At 37.4% G+C, this 26431-nt stretch overlaps 2 protein-coding genes across 2 annotated transcripts in view; both read right to left on the bottom strand.

Moving 5' to 3' along the window:
* Positions 1-26431, bottom strand: part of BBS4 (Bardet-Biedl syndrome 4) — a 426848-nt gene that overhangs the window by 122142 nt on the left and 278275 nt on the right. The gene's annotated exons all lie outside the window — the stretch shown is intronic.
* ARIH1 (ariadne RBR E3 ubiquitin protein ligase 1) overlaps positions 1-26431 on the bottom strand; it is a 121776-nt gene that overhangs the window by 53988 nt on the left and 41357 nt on the right. Inside the window, exon 2 of the mRNA XM_081228016.1 lies at positions 22621-22688. Coding sequence (XP_081084142.1) covers positions 22621-22688 — 68 coding nt within the window. The remainder of the gene's footprint in view (positions 1-22620; positions 22689-26431) is intronic.

Below are 26431 nucleotides of genomic sequence, written 5' to 3'. Positions count from 1 at the left end.
AAACTTCTTGACAGAAGACAGTGGTAAATAGCACAATATCTCCCATTAATCCAGTTAAGACATGGTCTTTGGCCTCCTGAAATATCTTAATATTCTAAATGGAAAAGCAATAGATAGAAAAACTTTCAATTTGTGAATCAATATAACCAGCAAAAATATTAACATGGAATCTGATCAACTTACTTTTTAGCTTGTTAAGTCTAGGTTTAAATAACTACAAAGTTCTTTATATATAAACAGGAGGCTCTCAAGTTAAAAATAATCGATACTCAAGAGATTCTCAATATTTTTAGTGGAAGCCTTGTTCAGGCTTTGTTCAAAGCATTTGCTACATCTCCGGAAAATCACTCATGAGAACAAACCGCATCACTCTCCTAAGACTGATAAATATCTTTTTATAAATACTTTGACTACAGTTATGTGTCAATGAACTGGTCAAGTTATCAATCAAAATGTCAACATATTATAAAAGAGGAACTCATATGAAGTTGTCCCTGATCAAAATACATAGAGCAGATAAATCAAATGCTCTCCTACAAAGGTTATCTCTGAAAAAAACCTAAGATGTAAGTTTTATCTGAAAAACAGAAAACGTATGAAGCTAACACTTAATATGAATAGGTAAACCAACTAAACCCCTTGTTTTTATAAAAAAATATTCATGCTCACAAGAAAAGACAAACTCTTGGCATCTAGAACTTAACTACACAAAATTAGCAACTCCTAATACTTTGTGAACAGACTAGACAGCATTCTATGCAAATACAAACAGACATGTGCATATTTCATGTAATCTCATATTCCAGGCTTATTACCTGCTTTCTTCACTGAACAATATGTAACATCTTTGTCATGAGCATGGGTGGGTCTACATTATTTTTCATTGTTGCATATTTCCCTGTAGGTATATACTATAATTTACTTAACCAACCTTATACTGAAAGACATTTAGAGATGTTCCACATATAACAATCCTAGATTAAAATCTTGTCCCATTTGATGGGGGAAAATAATTAGACCTAACTTGCATTTCTTTATTAGTGAAGCTGAACTTCACTAATTTTTCTGTGAAGATTCTGTTATTATTTTATGAGTTTAGTATGTAAACAGGAAGATAACCCTTTGTTTTATGGATTGCTTTCTTCCCACAGCTTCTAACTTGCCTTTGAATCCTGCTTAATGGTGTTTAATTGCCACTTTTAATTTTTATGTAGGTAAATTTACGATGCAAAACTGTTGTGATTTATGGATTTCATATGAAGTTTTAAAAAAGATCTCTATACCCAAAGACTATAAAAATTATTCATGATTTAGGTCATTCCTTTAAACTGTTTCCATTAAAACTGTTGATTCACATGGAAATTATTTTTGTGTAGTAAGGGGGAAAGCAGGGATTCCATTTTATTTTAAGCCAAATGTCTAACCATTTACTTTAGGTCTCAGCTTGAACTGCACTTCCTCAAATAAATCTTCTTCGACAGCTCCTCCCCCTCCAATTAGGTAAGGTTCCCTTGTATTACGTCCTCACAGTACTTTGTACTCCAGTGCGACACATCACATTACTAACTCTGTAATCGCCATTTATGTTTTTCCTGCTAGAATGTAAACCCCATGAGGACTATTTTATTACTGAGGTAGCCCTAGTACCTAGAAGAATCTTACTGTAAGCGTTCAATTTCTTTTTAAAGAAGAGTGACTTCTTAATGATACCTGATAATAAATCTGAATTCCTTTATTTAGGAATATTTCTTAAAGATAGCAATATATTAGAGTTTATAGTTTTTGGTCTATTACAGAAGGCAAATAGCTTTCAAATACAGCCCAGGTAAACAGAATGGGGAGTTGAAGAATCCACTCATATTGCTGATCACAGCAGGCAGGCCTAGAAATTTTTTTCATTTATTAAGTTCCATCTTACAGAAATGTAACATTTTAAAATTTGTTCTTTATTTTTATTTATTACTTGCTTTGTCCACCAATGACTCTGCTATAGTTTTCCGGAAGATACTGAAGTCTAATTTATTTTTACTAAACATAACTTAAAATGGGTACTTAAAGCTATTTCGCCAACTTTCAATGATACACTGATTGTCCTTGTATTATATGACCCTACACTTAACCCTATAGTTTTGTTTGGAACTTCCTGGAGCTTTTCCCAGTTGATTATCATTTTACATAATTTTTTCACTAATTACACTGTTTTGACATTATATAGCTTTTCTTTCAAGAATAGTAAAAACTGCTTTTTGTTTCCTAAGCTTGATAGCCCTAATTAATTACTTAGACATAATTAAAATGTTTAATTGTATTCAAATGCTCACTTTGGCCAAAATCCTACTCACCCCACCCCCAATATTCTCTATACTGACAGCCTCCATTTTCTTCTGGTACCCACTGTTATTGAAGTCTGTGATCAAAATAATTCTCATTTTATAATTCAAATCATTTTTCAACTGACATATATACAAGGTTTCTTCATTCTTTAAGTTTAGTTCTGTAGGGTTTATCTTAGCATTTAACTTTCTCTTTTGAAATGCCATTCAGGTAGTAATTACTTCAAGAGCTTTTAGTTATTAAGACCTGCTTGATTTGTACCCAGCCTTTGCTAATTTTCCTCCCTGTCTACCATCTACTAATTCCTTCTTTGTCCTTTTCTTCTCTTACGTATCTCCATTTTCCATAGTATCTGCTCTATTTCTTGCGGTTGCCAACGTGGTTTTATCTTCTGCAAGATTACTGCTTGTCCCTTTATTTTTTTTCTTAGTTCTGTCCGCTTCCTTTTCGTCTTGTTCTGTTGTTTCATCAGTTTATCTTTGATCCCTAATCTCATAGAGTCTATGTTTACTTTAATCTTCTTAAAAGAACAAAGAAGGTTTTTTCAGCCTGCTAATTATGATAGTTTTCTTAAGGACTACTACTATGCTCAAGAATACAGGTGGATTCTTAACTCCCCACAGTTTGTATACCTGGTCACTATATATTTGAAAGTTCCTTCAGTTTGCTGGCTCTTACATACACCCTTGCCTGTGAAAAACAGACCAAAATGAAGACAGACTAATTCAGTGTGAAGCACTGAAGTTCAGGTACCTTGTTTAATGAGTTAACACACATATTTCTCTCTGCTTCACTGACTTTGGTCAACAGCTGCAAAGATTATGGTAGGACACTGCTGCCCTCCTTTCCTGCAAAATTTGCCCATCCTTTTGAGAAAATCATATTGATGAAAAGAAAAACAGAATAGCAGTGTGGTTTTTCCTTCAGTCCAGCCTTTCCTCGGTGGGGCAAGGGCATGATTAGAGTATCCCCACCCCATCTCTCACATGGCCTAGATTAAAGATTGTTAGAATGGCTAGGAATTCCCTGGAGGTCCAGTGGTTAGGACTCTGTGCTCTCACTGCCAGGGCCCTGGGTTCGATCCCTGATTGGGGAACTAAGATCCTGCAAGACCCACCACCAAAAAGATTGTTAGAAGGGCGATTTGAGAGGTTCTTCAGTAGAGATTATAAATCCTCTTCTCTCTCTAAGGTTCTTTCTGTTCAGTATGCTTATATAAATATAGTTAAGCAAACTGGCACTTAATCAGCCAACCTTCCAGAAAATCTAGATCTTCATTTTTCATTTTCCTTGACTATTAGACAGAAATATACCACATAACAAGAATTAAATTTCAAGGCAGGAAGAGTTACAGCTTAAAAACTATGTCTGGTTATGGAGAGGGGAGACATGGCAGGTGTGGTATATCACTGGCTAAAGTTTCTTCTTGAATCCTGAATGACTAGCATCACTGTTTGCCATGTCAATATTTAATTTTGTCATTGTGAGTTTATTTTAAAAGCCACTAGGGCTTCATACTTCATAAAAAGATCACTGTTGATGTTGTACTTATTTTCACAACAAAATGGGAAAAGCAAAACTGTTAAGCTAATTTAAAGTTATATACTGGGCTTTTCTACTGCTTATTTTTGGGTTACCAGAGTTCAATTCTCCTTATAGGTCTTTAATGCTCCCATACATTTTTATACATCACTTATCTACTACTATAAGCCTGAGAGAGAGCTAAAACACACAAACATATATATGAAAATTTATTAAAATAATTATATATATATATATCCACAAATAAACATGTATAGAAGTAAATGAACTTTTACTTCTAAGTAACCAAATAATTTTTGTTTCACGTTCTCATGTGGCATTTTATGGGTACCAGATTTCAATTTCAAAAGGCAACAAAACAGTTACAATTATTCTATACTTTATGTTCTGACAAAGCACTAAAAAAGATCTGTGACATCAACATCTCTTCTAGGAATTGCCATTTCAACCATCCTTTGCCCCATTAACCTGCTTCTAAACGGTGTAATTCTTTCCACTTTTAGAAAAGGTATATTTAAGGAAAAATATCAAAGGTGCAAAGGAAAAGGTTTCCATTTATATCTTATGGATGAATAAAAACTGCCATATTTATAAAAAGCAAAAATAATAGATAATGAATGAAAACGTGTCTTAAACCAGCAAAACGGAACAAGAGAGTAGACACACCAGGAGATAAGGCTTTCTCCAGTCTTTACATATAAACATTATTTTCAGAGCTTATTCCTCATCTTCCATAGAAAGAAGCCAGTAGATCTAATATTGTATGGTAGTATAAGCAAGTCATTAAGAATTACTGAAGAGTTCTTTTTCTTTTGGGGAATGAGATTAGAACTGATGATTTGAGCACTATTTTTCATTTATAACCCCCTTAAAAGCTTAAAATAAAACTTAAAACCTTTCAGTAACTTCAATTGTGTTACTTAGATAAAAATTTAAATTTAAAAAGGGCTCCTGAAGTAGAAGGTAAACTTTAAACAAATTAAAAGATTTACCACATTCTTTGTGGTTTTTAAAGGTACTCTTTCAAAAGGACTAAAATTAGAATATAAGGTTAACTAGCAAACATATGAACCTCTACTAAGTAAAGTTCAGAATTCCAGAGAACTAGTTAACTGTCTAAGGATTTAGGGATAGAAAATCTTTTTTTCTAAGGAAGACTTTTGGTCCTCGTAAGAAAAAAGATCTAACGAGGACATACACAAGTCTATAAAAACTTGCTTTCAAAGTTTTGGGTTTTTTATGCTAGTCTAAAAGATAAATTTAGCTCATATTTTAATATTATTATACATGGTTTATAGCTAAGTAAATGTACTGATTATGTATTTTTAAGAAAGAAATACTTTTTGAGATTCTGATAGATTTTTTTCCCCTATAGGGGAAAATGCAACCTAAAACAAAACAAAACCAAAAACCCAGCAGGATACTAAAAAACAATCTCCTGAGCTTGCTTACTGCTAAACAAAAGACCACTTGACAAAAAAGTTACTAAATACTGATAATATTACTTTCAAGTTGCAGTACAAAAATCTTATTGTGTAATTTTTAAGAACCTTCTGTTCTTCCATACTTTATCCTTTTGGTTCTAAGTCTTGATGAAGGCAAGTGTATGAAGAAAACTAACCACAGTGAAACAGATCTAAGATAACTCCATCTAGGCTTCAATTAGCAAAATCATAACAGAAACACAATAACTATGCCATCTTCCAAAAAGGCTCCCATTCCCATTTATTACAGAACAATTTAAATACACAAAAGCCAAAAGAAAAATAACTTGAACTCCCACATACCCACCATCCAGCTTTACCTACTATCAATATTTTGCTAATTAAAAGACTTTTTTGAAGAATAAGACTTCATTCTCATATGAACTTTCAAGGCAGATCTGAAACTACGCCGGACATCGTAAGAAGAAGCTAATAACTATTCCCTTCATAACAGAGAAGAGAGAACTCTACACTAGAGGCCTCAGAAGACACAGATGCTGGTTTCACTGGGTATTCCAGCCACACTTAAATACGCATGTGTCATCTTCACTGGTAGTTGTCCATGTTCTTTGGCTTGATTATGATTATTCCAATTTACCAAGTTCTTCTAACCTGAAATCCCTGGCACTTCAACAACTGTACAGTACCCAAAACATTCTATCTTATTTACACATGCTCATTCCCCTCCCCTGAGAATCCAAAGCTTTTATTAATTTCTCAAAAGAGACCATGGCTCTCAGGAGACCACGGCCCCCAAAATGACAAGAACCAATACTATTTTTTTAAACTATGTTTTACTTCAAAGAAAACAAAGACAGTGGTTTCTGTGCCCTCTGTCCAGATATGTGCATGCAAGGGAAGTCTACACCCTCTGCTCTGCTCAGCTCAATGGTCTTTTCCTCCTGTTACACATGAACAGCACAACTCAGTAAATAAAATGAAATAAGCTACTTGTGATTTATGCAATAATGGGTCTGATTCCAATTAAAGACAAAAATGATTTCTTTGAGTACAAAAAGATATACCCTTTTATTATTCTGATAACGGTGTTTCAATATATTTAATGGAAGCCCACAGGTTGTCAATGTTAAGAGCCTATAAACCAAAGTATGTTTAAAAATCTCTCTATGCTAAAACCAAGAATAAGTTACCAAAATATGAGACAGGGGCTTCCCTGGTGGTGCAGTGGTTGAGAGTCCGCCTGCCAATGCAGGGGACATGGGTTCGTGCCCTAGTCCGGGAGGATCCCAAATGCCGCAGAGCAGCTGGGCCCGTGAGCCATGGCCGCTGAGCCTGCGCGTCCGGAGCCTGTGCTCTGCAACGTGAGAGGCCACAACAGTGAGAGGCCCGCGTACCGCAAAAAAAAAAAGAGACAGTATATGATTAAGATCATTTTTACATAGTTCCCTCACAGATTAACCAACCATATGTGGGAAATGTGCTAGTTAGCGGTAATGTTAATTGCTTTGAAGGAAAGAGACCTACAGCTATTTGCAGTATGTCATTCTAAGTATGCAAGAGGTAGGAGGAGAATGCTTAGGGAAGTATAGAAAATAGTACCTAACTTCAGGAAGTCAAAATGACTTAACAGTAAATGTGATAAGAATTCAGGGAATAAGGAGATCCAGGGGGCATCATACAACCCAGGACAAGAACTAGAAAACTGCTAGTACTTCAGAAACCCTCCAAACATCCCTTTCTCAGTAACAAGCTCCTCTTTCCCCCAGAGATAATCACTACCCCATTTTTCTTTAGAGTTTTACCACCTAAATATGCACCCTTAAAGAATATAACTTATTTTTGCCTGTTTTTGAATTTCATATAAACAGAACCATACAGGGGATAAGTATTCTGTCGAATTTGTTTTCCTTTCACTCAATATAACAGTTTTTAAGATTCATCTATGTAGTCACTCGTAGCTCTAGTTCATTTATATTTAATTGCTGAAGTTATATAAATATACCACAATTGTGTATCTATCTATAGACATTTGGGTTGTTTGTAGTTTGGAGCTGGTATGGGTAACGCTGCTATGAACATGCTTACATACAATTTTCAGTTTAGACATACATATTTCTTTCTGTTAGGTATATATACCTGTGAGTGGAATTACTGGGTCAAAGATATGCATGTAAATGCTGAGAAAAAAATAAAAAATTTATATTTCTTTCTAAAATCATTTATTTTAACAACTTATCTGTAGACTCCTTTGGATTTTCAATGTAAACAATTCATATCATCAGTGAATATTAACTATTTAGCATCTGCCTTACAACCATTATACTTTATTATTATTATTTTCGGTATACTACTGGCTAGGATCTCCCTCAGTATGAAGTGAATGTTGAACATAAGTGAAGATAACAGACACCCATGTCTTGAACTCCATCTAAAAGAGAAATATTTTCAGCATCTCAGCATGAACTATGATATCTCCTACAGATGTTTTTACAGATTTATTAGATTAAGAAAGTTCCCTTTAATGCCCAGTTTGCCAATGGTTTTTTTAAAATCATGAATGATTACTAATTTTTAGCAACTGCTCCTCTGCATCTACTGAAATATTCTTCTCATGAATTTGTTAACTGACCAACCATATTTAATTGTTTCAGGTTAAACTAACCTAGCATTCCTGGGATAAATCTCAGCTGGCCATGCTGGAATATTATCTTTTTTACGTATTGCTGAATTCAATTTGCAAATACTTTGGGTTTTTGTTTCCCTTTGTTTGCATCTATTTACATGATAGAACCTGTAATTTTTCTTTGGGTTTTGTATCAAGATTGTGATAGACTTAAGAAGGTGAAGGATCCTCTTTTTCTGTTTTCTAATATAAAGTTATATAAGGTTAGAGCTACTGTCTCATTAAATGTTGGTAGAAATTTCTAGTATATCCATCTGGACTTGGACTTTATAGAAAATTTCACTTTATAGTTATAGCCCCATATGGGTTTTTTATTTCTTATGTAAATTTTTATGAATTGAAAATTTCTAAGAACTTATCCATTTCATTTCAAATTTCAACACAGTTATTCACATTATCTTATGAGGTTGGGTTTTCGTGGTTTTTTTAAAATATCTGCAGGATCCAAAGTGACATTCCTTTTCATTACTGATATTATTTGTGCTTTCTTTCCTTGGCTAATCTCATCTTTTGGCTTCTTAATCCCCTTTACTGTATGTTTCTTTTCCATTTTATTAAAGTCTGCTCTGTTATTTCTTCTTCTATTTTCTCTTAATTTATTTTGTTGCTCTTTTTCTATCTTGACACATCTAGCTCATTAACTTGAGGCTTAAGATGAATGCTTAGCTCATTACTATCCTGATACATGCACTTAACACTAATTTATACACTTTTTAGCACAAATTAGGCTGCATTCCACAATTTTTTCCCCTTAACATTCAAATAGTTGCTTAAATAACAATTATGAATATTTGAGACTTAAATCAACACTGATAGAATTTTAAATATTGGCTTAAAAAAATATAAAGGCTAGGTACAACATAAAGCCATCTATATTAATTAAAAGATAGCACTGTTTCTAAATACATTTTCTATGGTTACTATTCTAGCTTAGCACTTATTTTCTTTCACCTACTGAGGTATCATCCTACCATCACTTCCACTTCTGCTATTGAGAAGTCAGCTGTTCTCTAGAAGAATGTAAATATAATATACACTTTCTATATCTATTTTTCCCTCTATATACATTACATACACACACACTCTCAAAATTTTTTTTTTTTTTTTGTGGTACACGGGCCTCTCACTGCTGTGGCCTCTCCCGCCGTGGAGCACGGGCTCTGGACGCGCAGGCCCAGTGGCCATGGCTCATGGGCCCAGCCGCTCTGCAGCATGTGGGATCCTCCCGGACCAGGGCGCAGGCCCAGCGGCCATGGCCCATGGGCCCAGCCGCTCCGCGGCATGTGGGATCTTCCTAGACTGGGGCACAAACCCGTGTCCCCTGCATCAGCAGGCGGACTCTCAACCACTGCACCACCAGGGAAGTCCTCTCACACTTTTTAAAAGTAATCTTTCTTGCATCTTTATTGCTTTTATGATTTTCTCTTTATTTTTATAGTTTCACTATGATGTTTTAAAATGTGGATTTCTTTTTACCATATTTCATAAAATCTAAAATGCTTTGGGGGGCTTCCCTGGTGGTGCAGTGGTTGGGAATCCGCCTGCCGATGCAGGGGACACGAGTTCGAGCTCTGGACCAGGAGGATCCCACATGCCATGGAGCAACTAAGCGCGTGCGCCGCAGCTACTGAGCCTGCGCTCTAGAGCCCACGAGCCACAACTACTGAAGCCCGCGTGTCTGGAACCTGTGCTCTGCAATGAGAGAGGCCACCGCAATCAGAGGCACGCGCACCCCAATGAGGAGTAGACCCCGCTCAGGGCAACTAGAGAAAGCCCACGAGCAGCAACAAAGACTCCGCGCAGCCAAAAATTAACTAATTAATTAATTTTTAAAAGTAAAATAAAATTCTTTAGTACCAAAATTTCATGATCTTACCAGAAAGTGAAATGGGAAAATTTTTACATAAGTCACATTTTCAATCTTGTTGGACTGTAAGGTGCCGTCAATTGAAAGATGCATTCAGGGCTTCCCTGGTGGCGCAGTGGTTGACAGTCCGCCTGCCAACGCAGGGGACGCGGGTTCGAGCCCTGGCCTGGGAAGATCCCACATGCCGTGGAGCAGCCAAGCCCGTGTGCCACAACTACTGACCCTGTGCTCTAGAGCCCGCGTGCCACAACTGCTGAGCCCATGTGCCTAGAGCCTGTGCTCCGCAAAGCCACCGCAGTGAGAGACCTGCGCACCACAACGAACAGTAGCCCCCGCTCGCCGCAACTAGAGAAAACCCGTGGGCAGCAACGAAGACACAATGCAGCCAAAAATAAATAAATAAAATAAAATAAAATAAGAGTAATCCTGAATCTTTAAAAAAAAAAAAAAGAAAGAAAGATGCATTCAGATTTCTAAGATGTGAAAAACTACATCTTACAATCAATGAAACAGTATTTTATTATGCATGGGAACTGTCAAGCTTCTTAGGGCAATTTTGTCTCTTACCAATCTGGAAAATTAGCCATTTTACCTTCGAATATCATCTCTGCCCCATTTTCTCCTCTTTTTCTAAACTCAAGGGAGATCTTCTTGTTCTATCTTCTATTTTCTTAACTTCTCTTGTGTATTTTCCATCTTTTATTGTCTGTGCTTAATTCTGAAGTGTTTTGATCTTCTAGTACACTAAACCTCTCTTTAGCTTTGTCCAACCTACTGTTAAAATAATCCACTGAGTTAATTTTGCTTATTTAATGAGGTTTTTTTTTCAAATCTGTACAACAGCTCATACTTTCTAGTTCCCTTATGATAGCATACCCATTTTAGTCTATGTCTGACTAATTCTAACATCTGGAGTCCCAAATTAGTATGTTTTCATTACAAAAATAATTTGAGGAAGTAGTCTGAGTGAGGCCTTATGTTCTTTCCCTAGAAAAGATTTACACTTGCTTCTGTCAAGTGCCTGGGTACATTAACAGCCTGGGACCATCTTAATCTAAGTTCAAGGCTTAAGGTTTTCTGGGCCACCCAGATGACCTGAATATATCTTCAGTCTTTAGAGGAGCTGGTTTACCTAATCCCCACTCTTGGTGGGCCGAGAACTCCAACTTTTTTCCCACTAACCAAAGGCCAACAAAAATCACAGCTCAGTCTCTTAGCCACCTCTTCTGGATCAGCACATACTTCTAGGGCAAAGCAGACTGCGGTGCTTGGCTCATTTGTCTAGATTTCCACATTCTCTTGGGCCTTAACACTGTAATTCCTATTTTTCTAATTCTTTGATGTTCTTTCTTTTTTTTTTTTTTTTTTTTTTGCTGTACGCGGGCCTCTCACTGCTGTGGCCTCTCCCGTTGCGGAGCACAGGCTCCGGACACACAGGCTCCGCGGCCATGGCTCGCGGGCCCAGCCGCTCCGCGGCATGTGGGATCTTCCGGGATAGGGGCACGAACCCGTGTCCCCTGCATCGGCAGGCGGACTCTCAACCACTGCGCCACCAGGGAAGCCCAGATGTTCTTTCTTTTTAAATTTATTCATTTATTTATTTTTGGCTGCTTTGGGTCTTTGTTGCTATGCGCGGGCTTTCTCTAGTTGGCGGCGAGTGGGGGCTACTCTTCGTTGCAGTGCACGGGCTTCTGATTGCGGTGGCTTCTCTTGTTGTGGAGCACAGGCTCTAGGCACGCAGGCTTCAGTAGTTGTGGCACATGGGCTCAGCAGTTGTGGCTCGTGGGCTCTAGAGCGCCGGTTCAGTAGTTATAGCACAAGGGCTGAGTTGCTCCGTGGCATGTGGGATCTTCCCGGACCAGGGCTCGAACCCGTGTCCCCTGCACTGGCAGGCGGATTCTTAACCACTGCGCCACCAGGGAAGTCATTCTTTGATGTTCTTGATTTTTTAAAAGATGTTTCAATATTTCATCTAGCTTGTATTATTGTATTTAGTGGATGGAATAGTCCAAATTACCAGAAGTTTCCCAGTCTCCTGTATTTTCTGTCTCAGTTAAAACTCCTTCACATCTCTTACATCAACACTCTGCTTTCAATTAACTGTCACCAACTTAAGTCAAGCCAACGTTTCCCTTTTATCTGTATTATTGAAATAGTCTTCCAATTCGCCTTCCTGCCTCTTATCAGCTTATACTGCTACTGTAAGATTTTTTTCTACAATAATGCTCTTGTATTACATTTCTGCATAAAACTTACTCAATAGGAAAGAAGTCCAAATTTATTTGCTAAGCATTCAAGGTCCTCCATAATGTACTTCCTACTAAACACATCCAATCATTTCCCCTCTATTCTTCATGTACTCTAGCCACTCTAAATCTCATTACCATTCAATACATGTTCCTTAAACTCCCTCCACGCCAACTTATTTTCTGAACCTGAAATGCCCAGATTTCCACATTGCCCTTCCACCCCCCGCCCTTCCAGGTCCAATCAAATGCCATCTCATCAATAAATTATTTCTCACCTAAGTCAGAAATAGCCTTTTATGGAGCCAGAAGGGAAAAGCTCCATGTGCCTCTGTGTCTGCGTGGGCCAGAAGAGTTCTGCATGCAGACTAGCAGGCCAAGATCTGAGCCAAAGCAGCATTTTTATTTCAGATTTTAATAACCTTTTGTATGTGTTGAAAACCAAACCTTTTTAACAAGTTTTTAAAGCTTGTCATAAAAAACAGACATTTTGGCTTCCCTGGTGGCGCAGTGGTTGAGAGTCCGCCTGCCGATGCAGGGGACGCGGGTTCGTGCCCCGGTCCGGGAGGATCCCACGTGCCGCGGAGCGGCTGGGCCCGTGAGCCATGGCCACTGAGCCTGCGTGTCCGGAGCCTGTGCTCCGCAATGGGAGAGGCCGCAGCGGTGGGAGGCCCGCGTACTGCAAAAGAACCCAAAAACAAACAAACAAACAAACAAAAAAACAGACATCTTTTACAGTGAAAAACACACGGGGGAAAAAATCATCTATTTTGATGCACCCTTTGATAATGATAAAACGCCTCACACATCACTCTCTATAGTGCACAAAATGAATGAGTTCTGAGCTAAGTAGAAAAAAAGGTCAATGCTGTTTTCGTTTTCTTTTAGAATCATTACCTTCTACCATCTTTTAACCATCTGATCTCTATAGTAGAAACACTATCATAGTTAACATAGGTAAGTTTGAAACTTGTCTTATTTTAATGTAAAATTCCTTTTTCCTACAGGCAGTCTCTCTCCTTCCTCACAATCTTACTGTGCAGGTACTATTGTTGCTCTTGTCAATATTGTCAGAAATGTTATTTTCTTTTAAGTGAAATTTCTAGCCTATACTTTGAAGTCATGTGTTCCCTCTATCTTTCAAATTTCAAGGTTCCCCTTGACACTCTCCCTTACCCCAGGAAGCCTTGGAGACCTTACCCTGGCTCTCTGGACTTTGCATACTTTAAATAATATAACTACCCTTAACTACCTGAAAAAAAAAAAAGCTTCATAATTTTCATACCTTATTACTAATTTTAATGGGTTGTTAATTTCAGTCCTGTAGTTTCATTTTGTTTAGATAGGGCTAGGCAAGAAAATAATAAAGACAACCATATTCAGCAGTGGGAAAAAAAAGAGAAACAAATAACCTTTTATGTATTCCCATAAAGCTTTGTATTTAAGTACCTTGGGGATAGAAACTACGTATGATACATTGTTGCGTGTACCTCTTCATCACTAAACTTCTGCTCAATGTCTTACACATAACTAATTCTTGAAATTTATAAAGCAGCAAGATAGCAGGGAGACTAGGGACAACAGAATGGATTTAAAAAATAAAAAATAAAAGGAAATAAGTTCACATGAGGTAAATAAAGGAGAAAACTGCTCCAAGTTCATACAGCTAGTAGGTGGTGGAGCAAAGATCCATGTTCTTAACCACTATAGTATAATAAGACAGTACATTTGCTGCTTTCCACACACAGTTCCCCAATAATACCTGAGTTGTTTAAAGAGGAAAGACCTCACTATACTGTAGAATAGTAATGAATGCTATCACAAAAGCCAGACATCTGACAAACCAAATTTACTTTCACATTCCAGCAGTTAACTGTGAAATGATATACTATTATTAATGTGTATAAGGAAAGCTCCATACTATCATAATAATATACAAGGGCTAACTCTAGTACCTAATCACTAAATGGGTGTTAATGCTTCAGAATGAAAAGTGAAAAGCTATTTGTAACATAGTCTGGAAAAGACTGATACCGGTTTTTAAGATTCTTTGATCATACCAGTCCATTTTAAAGTAGTGAGTCATCAGCCACCTGTATTTCCCCTCACCTCAGACAGGCCAGTTAACTCATTTACACTCACCTTATATACTGTCAACTAAAATGAGTCTTAAAATACCTGTAAGAGAAGAATCTCAGCTGCAGGAAAGAAGATAACCGACTTTTTACTTGTTACCAACTTTAAAGGAGCTTAATTTGGCACAGGGTGGCTGTGGTGGGGGTGTTTTGGCTCTAACTCCTGCCAAACGAAAATCTGATTTACATGCACGTAATAAGTTAAATAAAAGTTATATTGTAGAAAACAAAACCTAGAACGGGCTGAATTTAATTAAAATATTTACTAAACACTAACTATATATATTAGGAGTTGTGTTAGATGCTAGGAATGAAAGACTAGTGAGGTATTTTCTACACAAGGAACTCTAACAGAAGTGGTGAAATATCAAACCAAATACATATTAAAGCACAAAGGAAAGAGTAATTAACTGTCTTGAGAAATAAGAAAAGTCATCTTAGACGGAAACCTTAAGTAGGGTTTTGAAGAACAATCAGAACACAGGACAATAAGAAAGGCATGCTAGGAGAGGGCCCATGACAGTATAATTCCAAAGGTGCTCCCTAGAGCTGTGGAGCTAATAGCCTATATTGACACACACAGAAACCCTGTGGTCAGATAAAGGAAACATTTCCAAAGTTGAGGCAACACAAAAATGAATTTGGTGACCACCTTAAAAGTTCTGTACTACTAATGTGTAGTATAAGAAATAAAGAGGGGACTTCCCTGGTGCCAAAGTGGTTAAGAATCCGCCTGCCAACGCAGGGGACATGGGTTCGAGCCCTGGTCCAGGAAGATCCCACATGCCGTGGAGCAACTAAGCCTGCGTGCCACAACTACTGAAGCCAACATGCCTAGAGCCCGTGCTCTGCAACAAGAGAAGCCACCACAATGAGAAGCCTGCGCACCGCAACAAAGAGTAGCCCCTGCTCTCCACAACTAGAGAAAAGCCCATGCGCAGCAACGAAGATGTAGCCAAAAATAAATTAATTAATTTAAATAAATAAATAAATAAATAGAAGATTCAGAAAGGCAGACAGAAGCTGGAATTGTCATAAAAAGAAAGAGAAGGACAACTCACTTTCTCAGTCTCTCCTGCTGGGAGGATAAATGCCTGGCAGGAGCAGGGTGATCTTTAGTTTATGTATAGTACTGAAGAAGGGTCCATGAGAAATTCATTCTACCAAAGAGGTAAGGAGATACCCAGCTTTCAAAGGCTGCAATAGCAGAAGTACTAGTCATGGTGCCACGTGCCCAATATTTGATGCTACGAGCTGTGATGCCCGTGCCCAATGGCAACAGCAACAGCTCTTCCATTAGAATAGTTTGACTCTGATTTCTGGCATTTTCTTGGACTCACACACTTCGTGGCTGATTCTCAATACGTAATGTCTTTTCCACTTAACCTCTTAAAGTTTGTTGACAACTAAAAAGCCTGACTGATAACACCAGAAAAGGAGATGGTTCAAGATATGACAAATGAAATAATGGAAGGAACATCCCACAAAAATTATGATAGAATCAGAGTCCAGATGGAAAGGTTGGCCTTAAAGAAGGACAGATTTGTTACTGCTGCACTTCTGATTATCCGATTTTCTGTTTTGCTTCACCTGGAGAAGCATGGGAAGAAACCTAGAGAATAGAGAAAATTCTATTTAATTTGTAAAAGAGAAATGAAATAAATCTATAGAGTTAAAAAGCAGAAGGCTGGGTAAGAAAGAAAACAGCAAAGGTCTGGAAAACGGCTATTTATAGAGACAAAAGAGACCAAAAAGTTTAAATGGCCCCTCCCCACCTGCACCAAAACGTATTTTTTTTTTTTTTTTTTTTTTTTTTTTGTGGTACGCGGGCCTCTCACTGTTGTGGCCTCTCCCGTTGCGGAGCACAGGCTCCGGATGCGCAGGCCCAGCGGCCATGGCTCACGGGCCCAGCCGCTCCGCGGCATATGGGATCCTCCCAGACCGGGGCACGAACCCGTATCCCCTGCATCGGCAGGTGGACTCTCAACCACTGCGCCACCAGGGAGGCCCCAAAACGTATTTTTAAAAAGAATAAATCGCTCGTTTTTAGGATCAGGACAGATCTGTTTAAACTGTAGACTAGAAGGCCGGGGGGGCAAGTAAGAAGAATTATTGGCAAGAATCTATTTATACTTTTATTGCCCCCACTGGACCATGAATTCCTCCCTCCAGGGCTGGGACTATGGCTCACTAATGAATAAAATAAAAGAAACATTTATATGCCTAGTATATGGAAATAAGAAAGAAGAGTAGAGAGGACTAAATTTAAAACACTTCACAATTTTGACTAAGAATCATCTTTAAGTATGTCAAATGAATCTAAATAACACTTGAATACATTCTGTGTTACCCACTGGGAAGCAAGATCTTTTTTTAATGTTATGTAACAAAATTTATTGGCCATATTGTCTAACTTTGTAACTCCTGGGATCCTAAATAATTACAAGTTTATCATATGAGTAACCTTCATTTTTATACTCACGAACTGGGAGGCACAGTATCACTGAAGCTAAACCTCCTTACATTCCATGCTTCTTTTCATTTTCCAAGGGTATTAATGGGGTGAGGGGAAAGGGGTGAGGGGAGAGGGAGGAATGGAAAGGAGCCTCGGCATTGGCACTTTAAAAATTCTCAGGTGATTCTAATGTAGAGCCACTTTAATAGTTTATCAATTGATTCTCTTGAGTCTCCTAGGTATTGATTATATTGTCTATATAGAATTTCTCTTCCTTTTTTAAAAAGAAAGTGTTTTCATTAAAAATGAGTGCTTGCTTTCTGAAATGGTTATTTTATTATAAAGTTCTGTGATTACTGAGGAAAATTCACAGAATACAAAAAAGCATAAAGAATCTTTTAAAAAATCCATAATCCTCCAATCCCCAAAACAATCTTCATGCCACTTATTTAATTTTCCATGTTTTACTTATCAGAACTTCCAATACATTTAAATGGTGGTGACAGCCAGTAACTAACGTTTCAAAATTAAATATAATTTTGCTGTAGATTATTAGTTAATACCCTTTATTAAGCTAAGAAATTACCTTTTTAGTTTGCAAAAAAATTTTTCTAACACAGGGGTAAATGCACAATATTATTAAATACATTGCTGGCATTCATTATAATTACCTCTTGGTTTCTCTTCATTACCGTGTTAAAAGTAGTAAATGTTATAGACAAGTCTTTTCTCCAGTGGTGACCCATTCTTACATTCCTAGGAGAAATCCTACTAGACCATTAATTCTTTCAATTCAATTATTTTATCCATGAATTCAAAAGGTATGTTCATAATGAAGATGGTTTTCTTATGCTGTCTTTGTCAAATTTTGTAACCAGGGTTATTCTGATTTGGCTAACATGAATTAATGATGTCCTATCTTTTTCTATGTTCTGAAATAGTTTTTCAGAACTAGAAAAACTGGCAGTTCCTTAAAGGTTTATTAAGACAGAACTTACCCATAAAATCATCTAGTGCTTTTGGGGGAAGGAGAGGGATCTTTTAGTATATTTATTACATTTTTCCACAGTTGTTTTTGTATTTTTTTTGGGGGGGTGGGGAGCGGTAATTTCCATTTCTAAGCTTTCGAACTTAATGGTAAAAGTGGTATACACAGTATTAATTTAAAACTTTGAAATATTTTTCCTAACCATAATTATGCATTATTTCCAATATTGTTTATTTGTGCCTTTTCCTCCTACCAAATCACATTTGCCAATGGTTTATTTCCCTCCCTTTTTTCAAAATAGACTTTACATTTATTTATTCATTCATTCATCCATTCATTCATTTATTTATGGCTGCGTTGGGTCTTCGTTGCTATGCGCGGGCTTTCTCTAGCTGCAGAGAGGGGGGGCTACTTTTCGTTGCGGTGCGCAGGCTTCTCATTGTGGTGGCTTCTCTTGCTGTGGAGAAAGGGCTCTAGGCGCGTGGGCTTCAGTAGTTGTGGCACGCGGGATCTAGAGCGCAGGGTCAGCAGTTGTGGTGCACGGGCTTAGTTGCTCTGCGGCATATGGGATCTTCCCGGACTAGGGCTCAAACCCGTGTCCCCTGCATTGGCAGGCGGATTCTTAACCACTGCGCCACCAGGGAAGTCCTACTTTTTTAATAGCAGTTTTAAGCTCAAACCAAAACTAAGCAGAAATTACAGAGGTTTCCCATATACCCCGCCGCCACACACACACACACACACAACACAACCTCCTCCACCATCAACACCTCACATAAGAGTGGTACATTTGATGCAATCAATGAACCTACACTACTGACACATCATTATCACCCAAGTCCATAGTTTATTTACATTAGGGGTCAGTTTTGGGGTTGTACATTCTATGGGTTTAGACAAATGTATAGTGACATATACCCATCATAACAGTTTCATACAGAACACTTTCACTGCCCTAAAAATCCCTTTTGATCCACATACTCATCCTTCCCTCCCTCTAATCATGATCTTTCCATTATCTCCGTAATTTTGCCTTTTCCAGAATGTCATATAGTTGGAATCATACAGTATGCAACCTTTTTAGATTGGCTGCTTCCACTTAGTAATATGTATTTAAGGTTCTTCCGTGTCTTTTCATGGGTTGATAGCTCATTTCTTTTTAGCAATGAATTACATTCCATTGTCTGAATGTGCCACAGTTTATTCACCCATTCACCTCCTGAAGGACATCTTGATTGTTTCCAAGTTTTAGCAATTATGACTAAAGATGCTATGAATACCCATGTGCAGGTCTTGGTGGGCTTACGTTTTCAACTCATTTGGGTAAATACCAAAATGCATGACTGGACTGTATGGTAAGAAACCGCCAAATTAGAAGCAAAGTGGCTGTACCATTTTGCAGTCCCACCAGCAAAGTTCCTGTTGCTCCACATCCTCATCAGTATTTGGTGGTGTGTTCTGAATTTTTTTTTCTCCCTTGGCCGCACTGCGTGGCATGTAGGATCTTAGTTCCCCAACCAGGGATCAAACCCATGGCCCCTGCAGTGGAAGCTCGGAGTCTTAACCACTGGACTGCCAGTGAAGTCCCTGTGTTTTGGATTTTGGCCATTCTAATAGGTGTGTAGTGGTAATTTTAACTAGCAACTTCATTTTAATTAGCAGTGCCCTAATGATGATGTATGATGTTAAATATATCTTCATACGCTTATTTGACATCTGTGTATCTTCTTTAGTGAGGTATCTATTAAGATTTTTGCTCATTTTAAAATTGGTTCTTTTTCTTACTGTTGAATTCCAAGAATTCTTTGTATATTTTGGCTAACATATCTTTTGCAAATATTTTCTCCCTGTCAGTGGCTTGTTTTCTCATTCTCTTGATATTTCCCTTTTTAAAAATCCATTTCAAAGATCCATCTTTCTGCTTTATTTATTTTTGTTCTCTAATTCATTAATGTTGCTTTCATCTTAAATACCTATTCTACTCTCTTTGGGTTTATTTTGTATTTTTCTAACTTACTGTTTCAAAGCCTCACTTGGTTTTCTACCTATTTATCTTTTTTCTTATAGATACTAAGACTGTAAATCTCCCTGTACCTCTTCAGCTACATCCCACATTTGTCCTCCCATTATTTAGTTCTAATTATTTTAATAATTCCATTTGGGGATTCTAAGAGTTTTTTGCAAGAGTGAAAATAGAACACATATCAATTTTTCTTGGAATTTATTATAGCCCAGAATGTGATCAATTTGAAAATAATATACTCTGAAGGGTACACCAAATACCAATTCATATTTTAAATCCTCTCTATGTTTATTTATTGATAAACAGTCTAGAAGAAAACTCTAGTGTAACAGTTATGTGTTGAGAGACAGCATCCACAAAACAAGAATAAAATGAATATGTTGGATACGGTTGAAATAAACAATTCAAGATGGCTAAATAGCAGAATGGAGGCAGAAAGAAAAGCAAGTTAGTGAATTAAAGGTAAACCTGAGGAACTTCCACAGACCAAAGCAGAAAGACAAGTACAGAAGAAACATTTTGAAAAAAGGTGAAAAAAATCCAGAAGTTTCAACATGTAACCAACAGGAATTCTAGAAAGCACCAAGAGAATGGAGAAAAGATAATATTAAAGAAATAACAGATAAGAATTTCCCAAACCAAAAACATGAGTCCTCATACTTAAAGTGCCCAACTAGCTATGTTTTCAAAACCTACTCCAAAATTTCAGAATATTAAGGATTTCTCTTAGAGCACTCAAAAACTGATCACATATGAAACCTGACTTAAATGACTAAAGGAGGTATTATTCTAGAGGGAAAAAAAGTACATCTGGAGAAAACAGTAGGATGCAAGAAACAAATTAGCCAAAAAAAACATAAGTTAAATACACTGATAGTAAAAATGCTTAACATGAAATGAAAAATTCAAATATTATCAACTTATCCAACTGAGAGGGGAAGAGCGGAGGATAGAGAAGAAAAGTATGCTACAGTTTTTGTCTTATGCAGGGCATGGATATAAATAGTGTGACTAAATATTGTTATAAACTTTGCATATACATATAACTATGCATATACAAATTGTAAGGTTCACCCCTAGAAAAGCTGAAATAAAATATATAACTTTGAAATTATAAGGGGGGGAAAAAGGGAAAGAAAACTTGATCAAACCAAGAAAGTAGTCAAGAAACTAACCAAACAGAAAACATGGTAAATATAAAGCACAAATTAAGGTAAATCAGTAGTGAAATATAAACATATTAGTAATTATGAAATAAAGTGTAGCAGTGCTACTATCAGACAACACAGGATACAGTAATGTGAAACTCATTAAATGACACAAAAAGATATTGCATAATGATTTAAAAACATTATTTAAAGATTTACAAGTACCCAGTAACATATCTCCAGAAGATGTAAAACAGAAACTGAAATTACAAGGAGAAACTGAAAAGTTCATTCACACTAGAAGTTCCCAGAAGCTGCCTAATTTTCAATTCATACTCATCACACTTAAGTTCTACAATATTTAATTGAACAATGCTTTCAGCAGTGTCAACAGTGTTGTAGGACAAACGTGAGAATGTCTTTGGAGAGATATATTAATAAGAAACAAACTGTAAATAAGTCTAGTTCAGTAGAAGAGTATCAGATGTAATCAATGAAAACTACTTTTTTCCTAAACTTTCTTGTGTCATAAAGTAAGTCTGAAAATAAATATGAGCAAAATTAAGAAATACCACTGACTTCAAAAAAGGCGGTCAGCTCCATGGGAAAAAGAAAAAAAAGAAAAATCACACTAGTCAAGGATTTTATTCTTCATGAACCTTGGGAAAGCTGTATAGTATGTGTTTAAGAACATAAGCTTTGGAGTCTAACAAACCTGAGTTTGAGTGCTAACACCTTGCGTTACAAAACTGAGATAAACATATCAAGCTCTAAGTCTTAGTTTCCATATCAATTAAGTGGGGATAATTTGCAGCTCCATAAAGCTATCACCTGGATAAAATTAAATAATGCCTGGCACAGAGGACTCAATAATTAAGAATTATTGTTGTTACTATTAAATTGTAGCTGGGGTGCAAGATGTGAGAAACTGGGTAATATTCTTGGTATTATTTAATATCTGTTTTGCAAAGTGCTTTTGATTTTAAAAATCAAATGGGAAATATTTTCCATTTACTTCTCATAATATTTGGGTTCTCAGTTCATAACAAAAACTAGTTGTAATTTTAAAATTAAAATTAGAATTGCTAATTTTAGACTGAGAGAATAAGGCTGATAGAATAAAGGCTCTCATCCTACCACAAAGTGCCCCAAATTTCCAATTTAAGGAAGAGAAAAAGATAAAGAATGGCACTATTATTATCATTCTCCAGTCCCAGTAATTTCTTCCCTTTTGGAACCAGAAACATTTCCAGAGAGAAAATACCCAATGGAATTTAATCCTGCACAGAAACAGAGAACAAACCAGTCAGTCCAAACAGCTGTTTTGGTGGCAAGGATACTATCCCTGGAGCGACTTCTTTGTTTTTACTGAAGAAATGTCATTATTACACCTAAGGTAGATTTAAAGGTTTATGGGCATGAAGGTTTTAAGTAACTAAAGGAAGATCTTATTCGTGTGCTCCAAGAATATATCAAGCCCTTTACATATTTTTAGTTCTCAGTACTCAAGAGGATACATTTTAGAAGACACAGAAGCAGAGCCCCCATACCTCACCTCCAAAATAAAAGGAGAAATATTAAGCCTGAGCTCCCTTAACACTAAGTTTATTGCAAAACTTACAGATGGGGAATACATTAAAGCAAATACCACTTGTACACTGGTTTGTTCACATACTTACTTGTGTCTCATAAATTCAGTTCAACAGGCTCTCTGTGTTACTTCTAAGTATAAAGCTGACAATATAGTTCCTTACCTTTCCATTAGCTTCTCTTTATCCCAATTGAAGTGGCTAAGGAGTATTCTTGTGATAGTTGCTGGATTCTAAAGAAGGGGGAAAAAAAGTCATTTTAAGGTAATAGCACTTCACTGACATTTAGTGAATTTTTAGGTTGAATTTAAAGTTCTACAACACCCCACCCAAATTTCCTTTCCTAAGATATTTCTTTATTCCCCTAAGAAAATACAAACTTTTTATGGACACCAAGGGGGAAAAGGTGTGTGTGAGGGGGTAAATTGGGAGATTGCGATTGACACATATACACTAATATGTACAAAACAGATAACTAATAAGACTTGCTGTACAAAAATTAAATAAAATTAAATTTTAAAAAAAGGAAAATACAAAGTTTTAATTATAAGATCAAGACTATTTAAAAATAGTTTGTCACACTAATATGTCAGGTTTCTATGGGATTCTAAAGTAGAATTCAAAATAAGCCAAGAAAAAATTAAATGAAAAACTACTGTATAATTAAGCGCTCATTAAAGTGAACCTTTTTGCAATTAGATTTAACAGACTGCCACATCAGCACACTGTAAATCAATAAAATTTCTAAAATTTTATGTACTGAATAGTTCAAATGAATCCAAACCATTTTTAATTCAGAAGGTCCTTCAGACATACTTAATGAAAACAACAAAATATCTGCACTATGAAATAATTTATAGAATATAATCTTCAGCTGCTATTTCGTTTCTAGAAGGAAAGGCTACCACCATGAAATAAGCCCGAAGTCGACTGCCTTATCATTCAATGATGTCACAAATACTTCCATTTCCCTTGAAACCAGTGAGCAGAATTTTAACTCAAAAGGCAATGGTGGTGGTGGTGGGGGGTGCCCATGGCCGGGGACTTCCCTGGTGGTGCAGTGGTTTAGAATCCGCCTGCCAATGCAGGGAACGTGGGTTCGAGCCCTGGTCCGGGAAGATCCCACATACCACGGAGCAAATAAACCCGTGCACCACAACTACTGAGCCTGCGCTCTAGAGCCCGCAAGCCACAACTACCGAGCCCATGTGCCACAACTACTGAAGCCCGCGCGTCTAGAGCCCGTGCTCCACAGCAAGACAAGCCACCGCAATGAGAAGCCTGGGCAACGCAACGAAGAGTAGCTCCTGCTCGCCGCAAGCAGAGAAAGCCCACGTGCAGCACAAAGACCCAACGCATTCAAAAATAAAATAAATAAAAATTAATTAATTTTTTTAAAGGCAATGGGGGGCTTCCCTGCTGGCCCAGTGTTTAAGAGTCCGCCTGCCAATGCAGGGGACACAGGTTTGAGCCCTGGTCCAGGAAGATCCCACGTGCCGTGGAGCAACTAAGCCCATGTGCCACAACTACTGAGCCCACGTGCCACAACTACAGAAGTCCGCGCGCCTAGAGCCCGTGCTCCGCAACAAGAGAAGCCACCGCAATGAGAAGCCCACATACCACAACGAAGAGTAGCCCCCGCTCGCCGCAACTAGAGAAAGCCCATGCACAGCAACGAAGACCCAATGCAACCAAAAATAAAAAAATTTAAAAAAAAGGCAACGGGGCCTAAGAGATGGATGAAATCCAACTCATTCAAAGATACTAGAGCTAGTTACAATGTCAGAAGTGAAATTCAAACCTGAGTCTGCTTATTTGTATTTCACGTATGATTTTATTACATCAAATAACATTATAAAAAGGTCTCTGTATATAAACTACTTTTATTTCACCATAGTTAGACAACAGTATTAGTTAACTACTGATTTAGTTAAAAAGTAATCCTGTATAAAAATATCATGAAAGAAATCCCTATCCATTATTCTCAATAATACCATTTTTCACAGAAAAATTCACATACATCCACTTCCCCTTTGGCAAAAATGTCAAAGATGCAGACATTATAAGTCCCAACCCTCCACTCCAGGCACATTTTGCTAATCCATCTAGGTATTCCTTACTTCTTGAACCCAGACTCCCTTAAGAGTCCTCCTTTAACACAGCACTTGAGAAAGACACTACCAATCTAGAAGAATTAATATATGTGAAAAGGAACCTATTAGCTGATCCTAAGTTGTAATATCTGTACAGAATATAGACATTGTCAAGTGTCCAGAAATATGATACAACAGGTTTTTACAATAGGATTTGCCTACAATTGAAACAGCTATTCATTTAGTCATATGTAAAATAAGGGAAATAATCCTATTAATTGGGAAAATTAAGTCTAGTCGTCTCCACTGGGGTTTTGCAAATATAACTTTGCAGCATCCAATGCATGATATAATCTCTGCCACCAGACAGCACACTTGGGGGAAAATGTTTCAGGAATTGTTAATTCTCAACTTGCAAAGAGAAAAAAAAAAGGGAAAGGAGGGGAAATGCCCTCTTTGACTTAATATTGCTAAATACCTTTTCTGTGTCTGAGTTCAAAAATTGGTCTCGGGACTTCCCTGGTGGTCCAGTGATTAAGACTCTGTGCTGCCAATGCAGGGGGCGTGGGTTCAACCCCTGTTTGGGGAACTAAGATCCCACATGCCGAATGGCAGTGGCCAAAAGATTAAAAATTAACTAACTAATTAATTAATTAATTAAAACTGGTCTCATCCAGAGGTTCCCAAACCCGTTACTGGTTCTTCAAAAGTTACTATGGAATGTTCTGTTAAAAACAGATTCCTGGGCTTCCCTGGTGGCGCAGTGGTTGAGAGTCCGCCTGCCGATGCAGGGGACACGGGTTCGTGCCCCGGTCTGGGAAGATCCCACATGCCGCGGAGCAGCTGGGCCCGTGAGCCATGGCTGTTGAGCCTGTGCGTCCGGAGCCTGTGCTCCGCAACGGGAGAGGCCACAACAGTGAGAGGCCCATGTAACGCAAAAAAAAAAAAAAAAAAAAACAGATTCCTAGGTTCCACCCCCAAATGTGCTCATCACCAAAGGGATTCAGAACATTAGGCTACTCATCCCTCAGGATGAAGAAAACATGACAACTTTTCTGATTTTAGCCGTTTAAAATTTTCTCTGTAGGTGTAATGTGTTTAATAATGTACACACTGTATTGGAGGTACATGCTCAAAAGTTTTTCCCAATAGGACATTACTGGAAAATCTGGCTAAACCACATGATGATGCCAGAATATCTACATTCTGCCAGGGCTCTACACTATAGGTCAGAGGCTGTTTCACAATACTAAATAAATATATTTGGGTCACTATCTTAATGCAGCTGGCTCAAGTCATTTACGTGCATTGCACATAAATGGAAAGGTGATGGTGGGGGGGAATGACATTTACTGTGCATCTACTGTATTCCAGACCCTGTACAAGGTATTTTATACATCTCGTTTAACTCTCAAAGCACTCTGTAATGTAAATATACTTACCTCCCATTTTAAATATGAGAAAACTATGACTAGGCTCCAAAAGGTTACAAAAACTACCCAATATCATGCAGCTAATTTAGTGGAATAGTTGTAGGGACTTCCCTGGTGGTCCAGTGGGTAAGACTCCACTCTCCCAATGCACGGGGCCCGGGTTTGATTCCCTGGTCAGGGAACTAGATCCCGCATGCATGCTGCAACTACAAGTTCGCATGCCGCAACTAAGTATCACACGTGTGGCCAACGAAGATCCCGCATGCCACAACTAAGACCCAGTGCAGCCAAAATAAATAAAATAAATAAATAAATAAATAATTTTTAAAGCTGATATTTAAGTGGAATAGTTGTGAATTCTCACCTAGGACAATTTGGATCTAATATTCCTTCGTTTATTCTATATAGGACAATCCAAAGGAATATTAAAGAGCTCATTTAACTACTAGT

Source organism: Mesoplodon bidens (genome assembly GCF_964165515.1).
Source record: "Mesoplodon bidens genome assembly, chromosome: 3".
In the NCBI taxonomy this organism is placed as follows: Eukaryota; Metazoa; Chordata; class Mammalia; order Artiodactyla; family Ziphiidae; genus Mesoplodon; species Mesoplodon bidens.
Note: the sequence above shows the minus strand (reverse complement) of the source record. Positions and strands in the feature narration are given on the sequence as shown.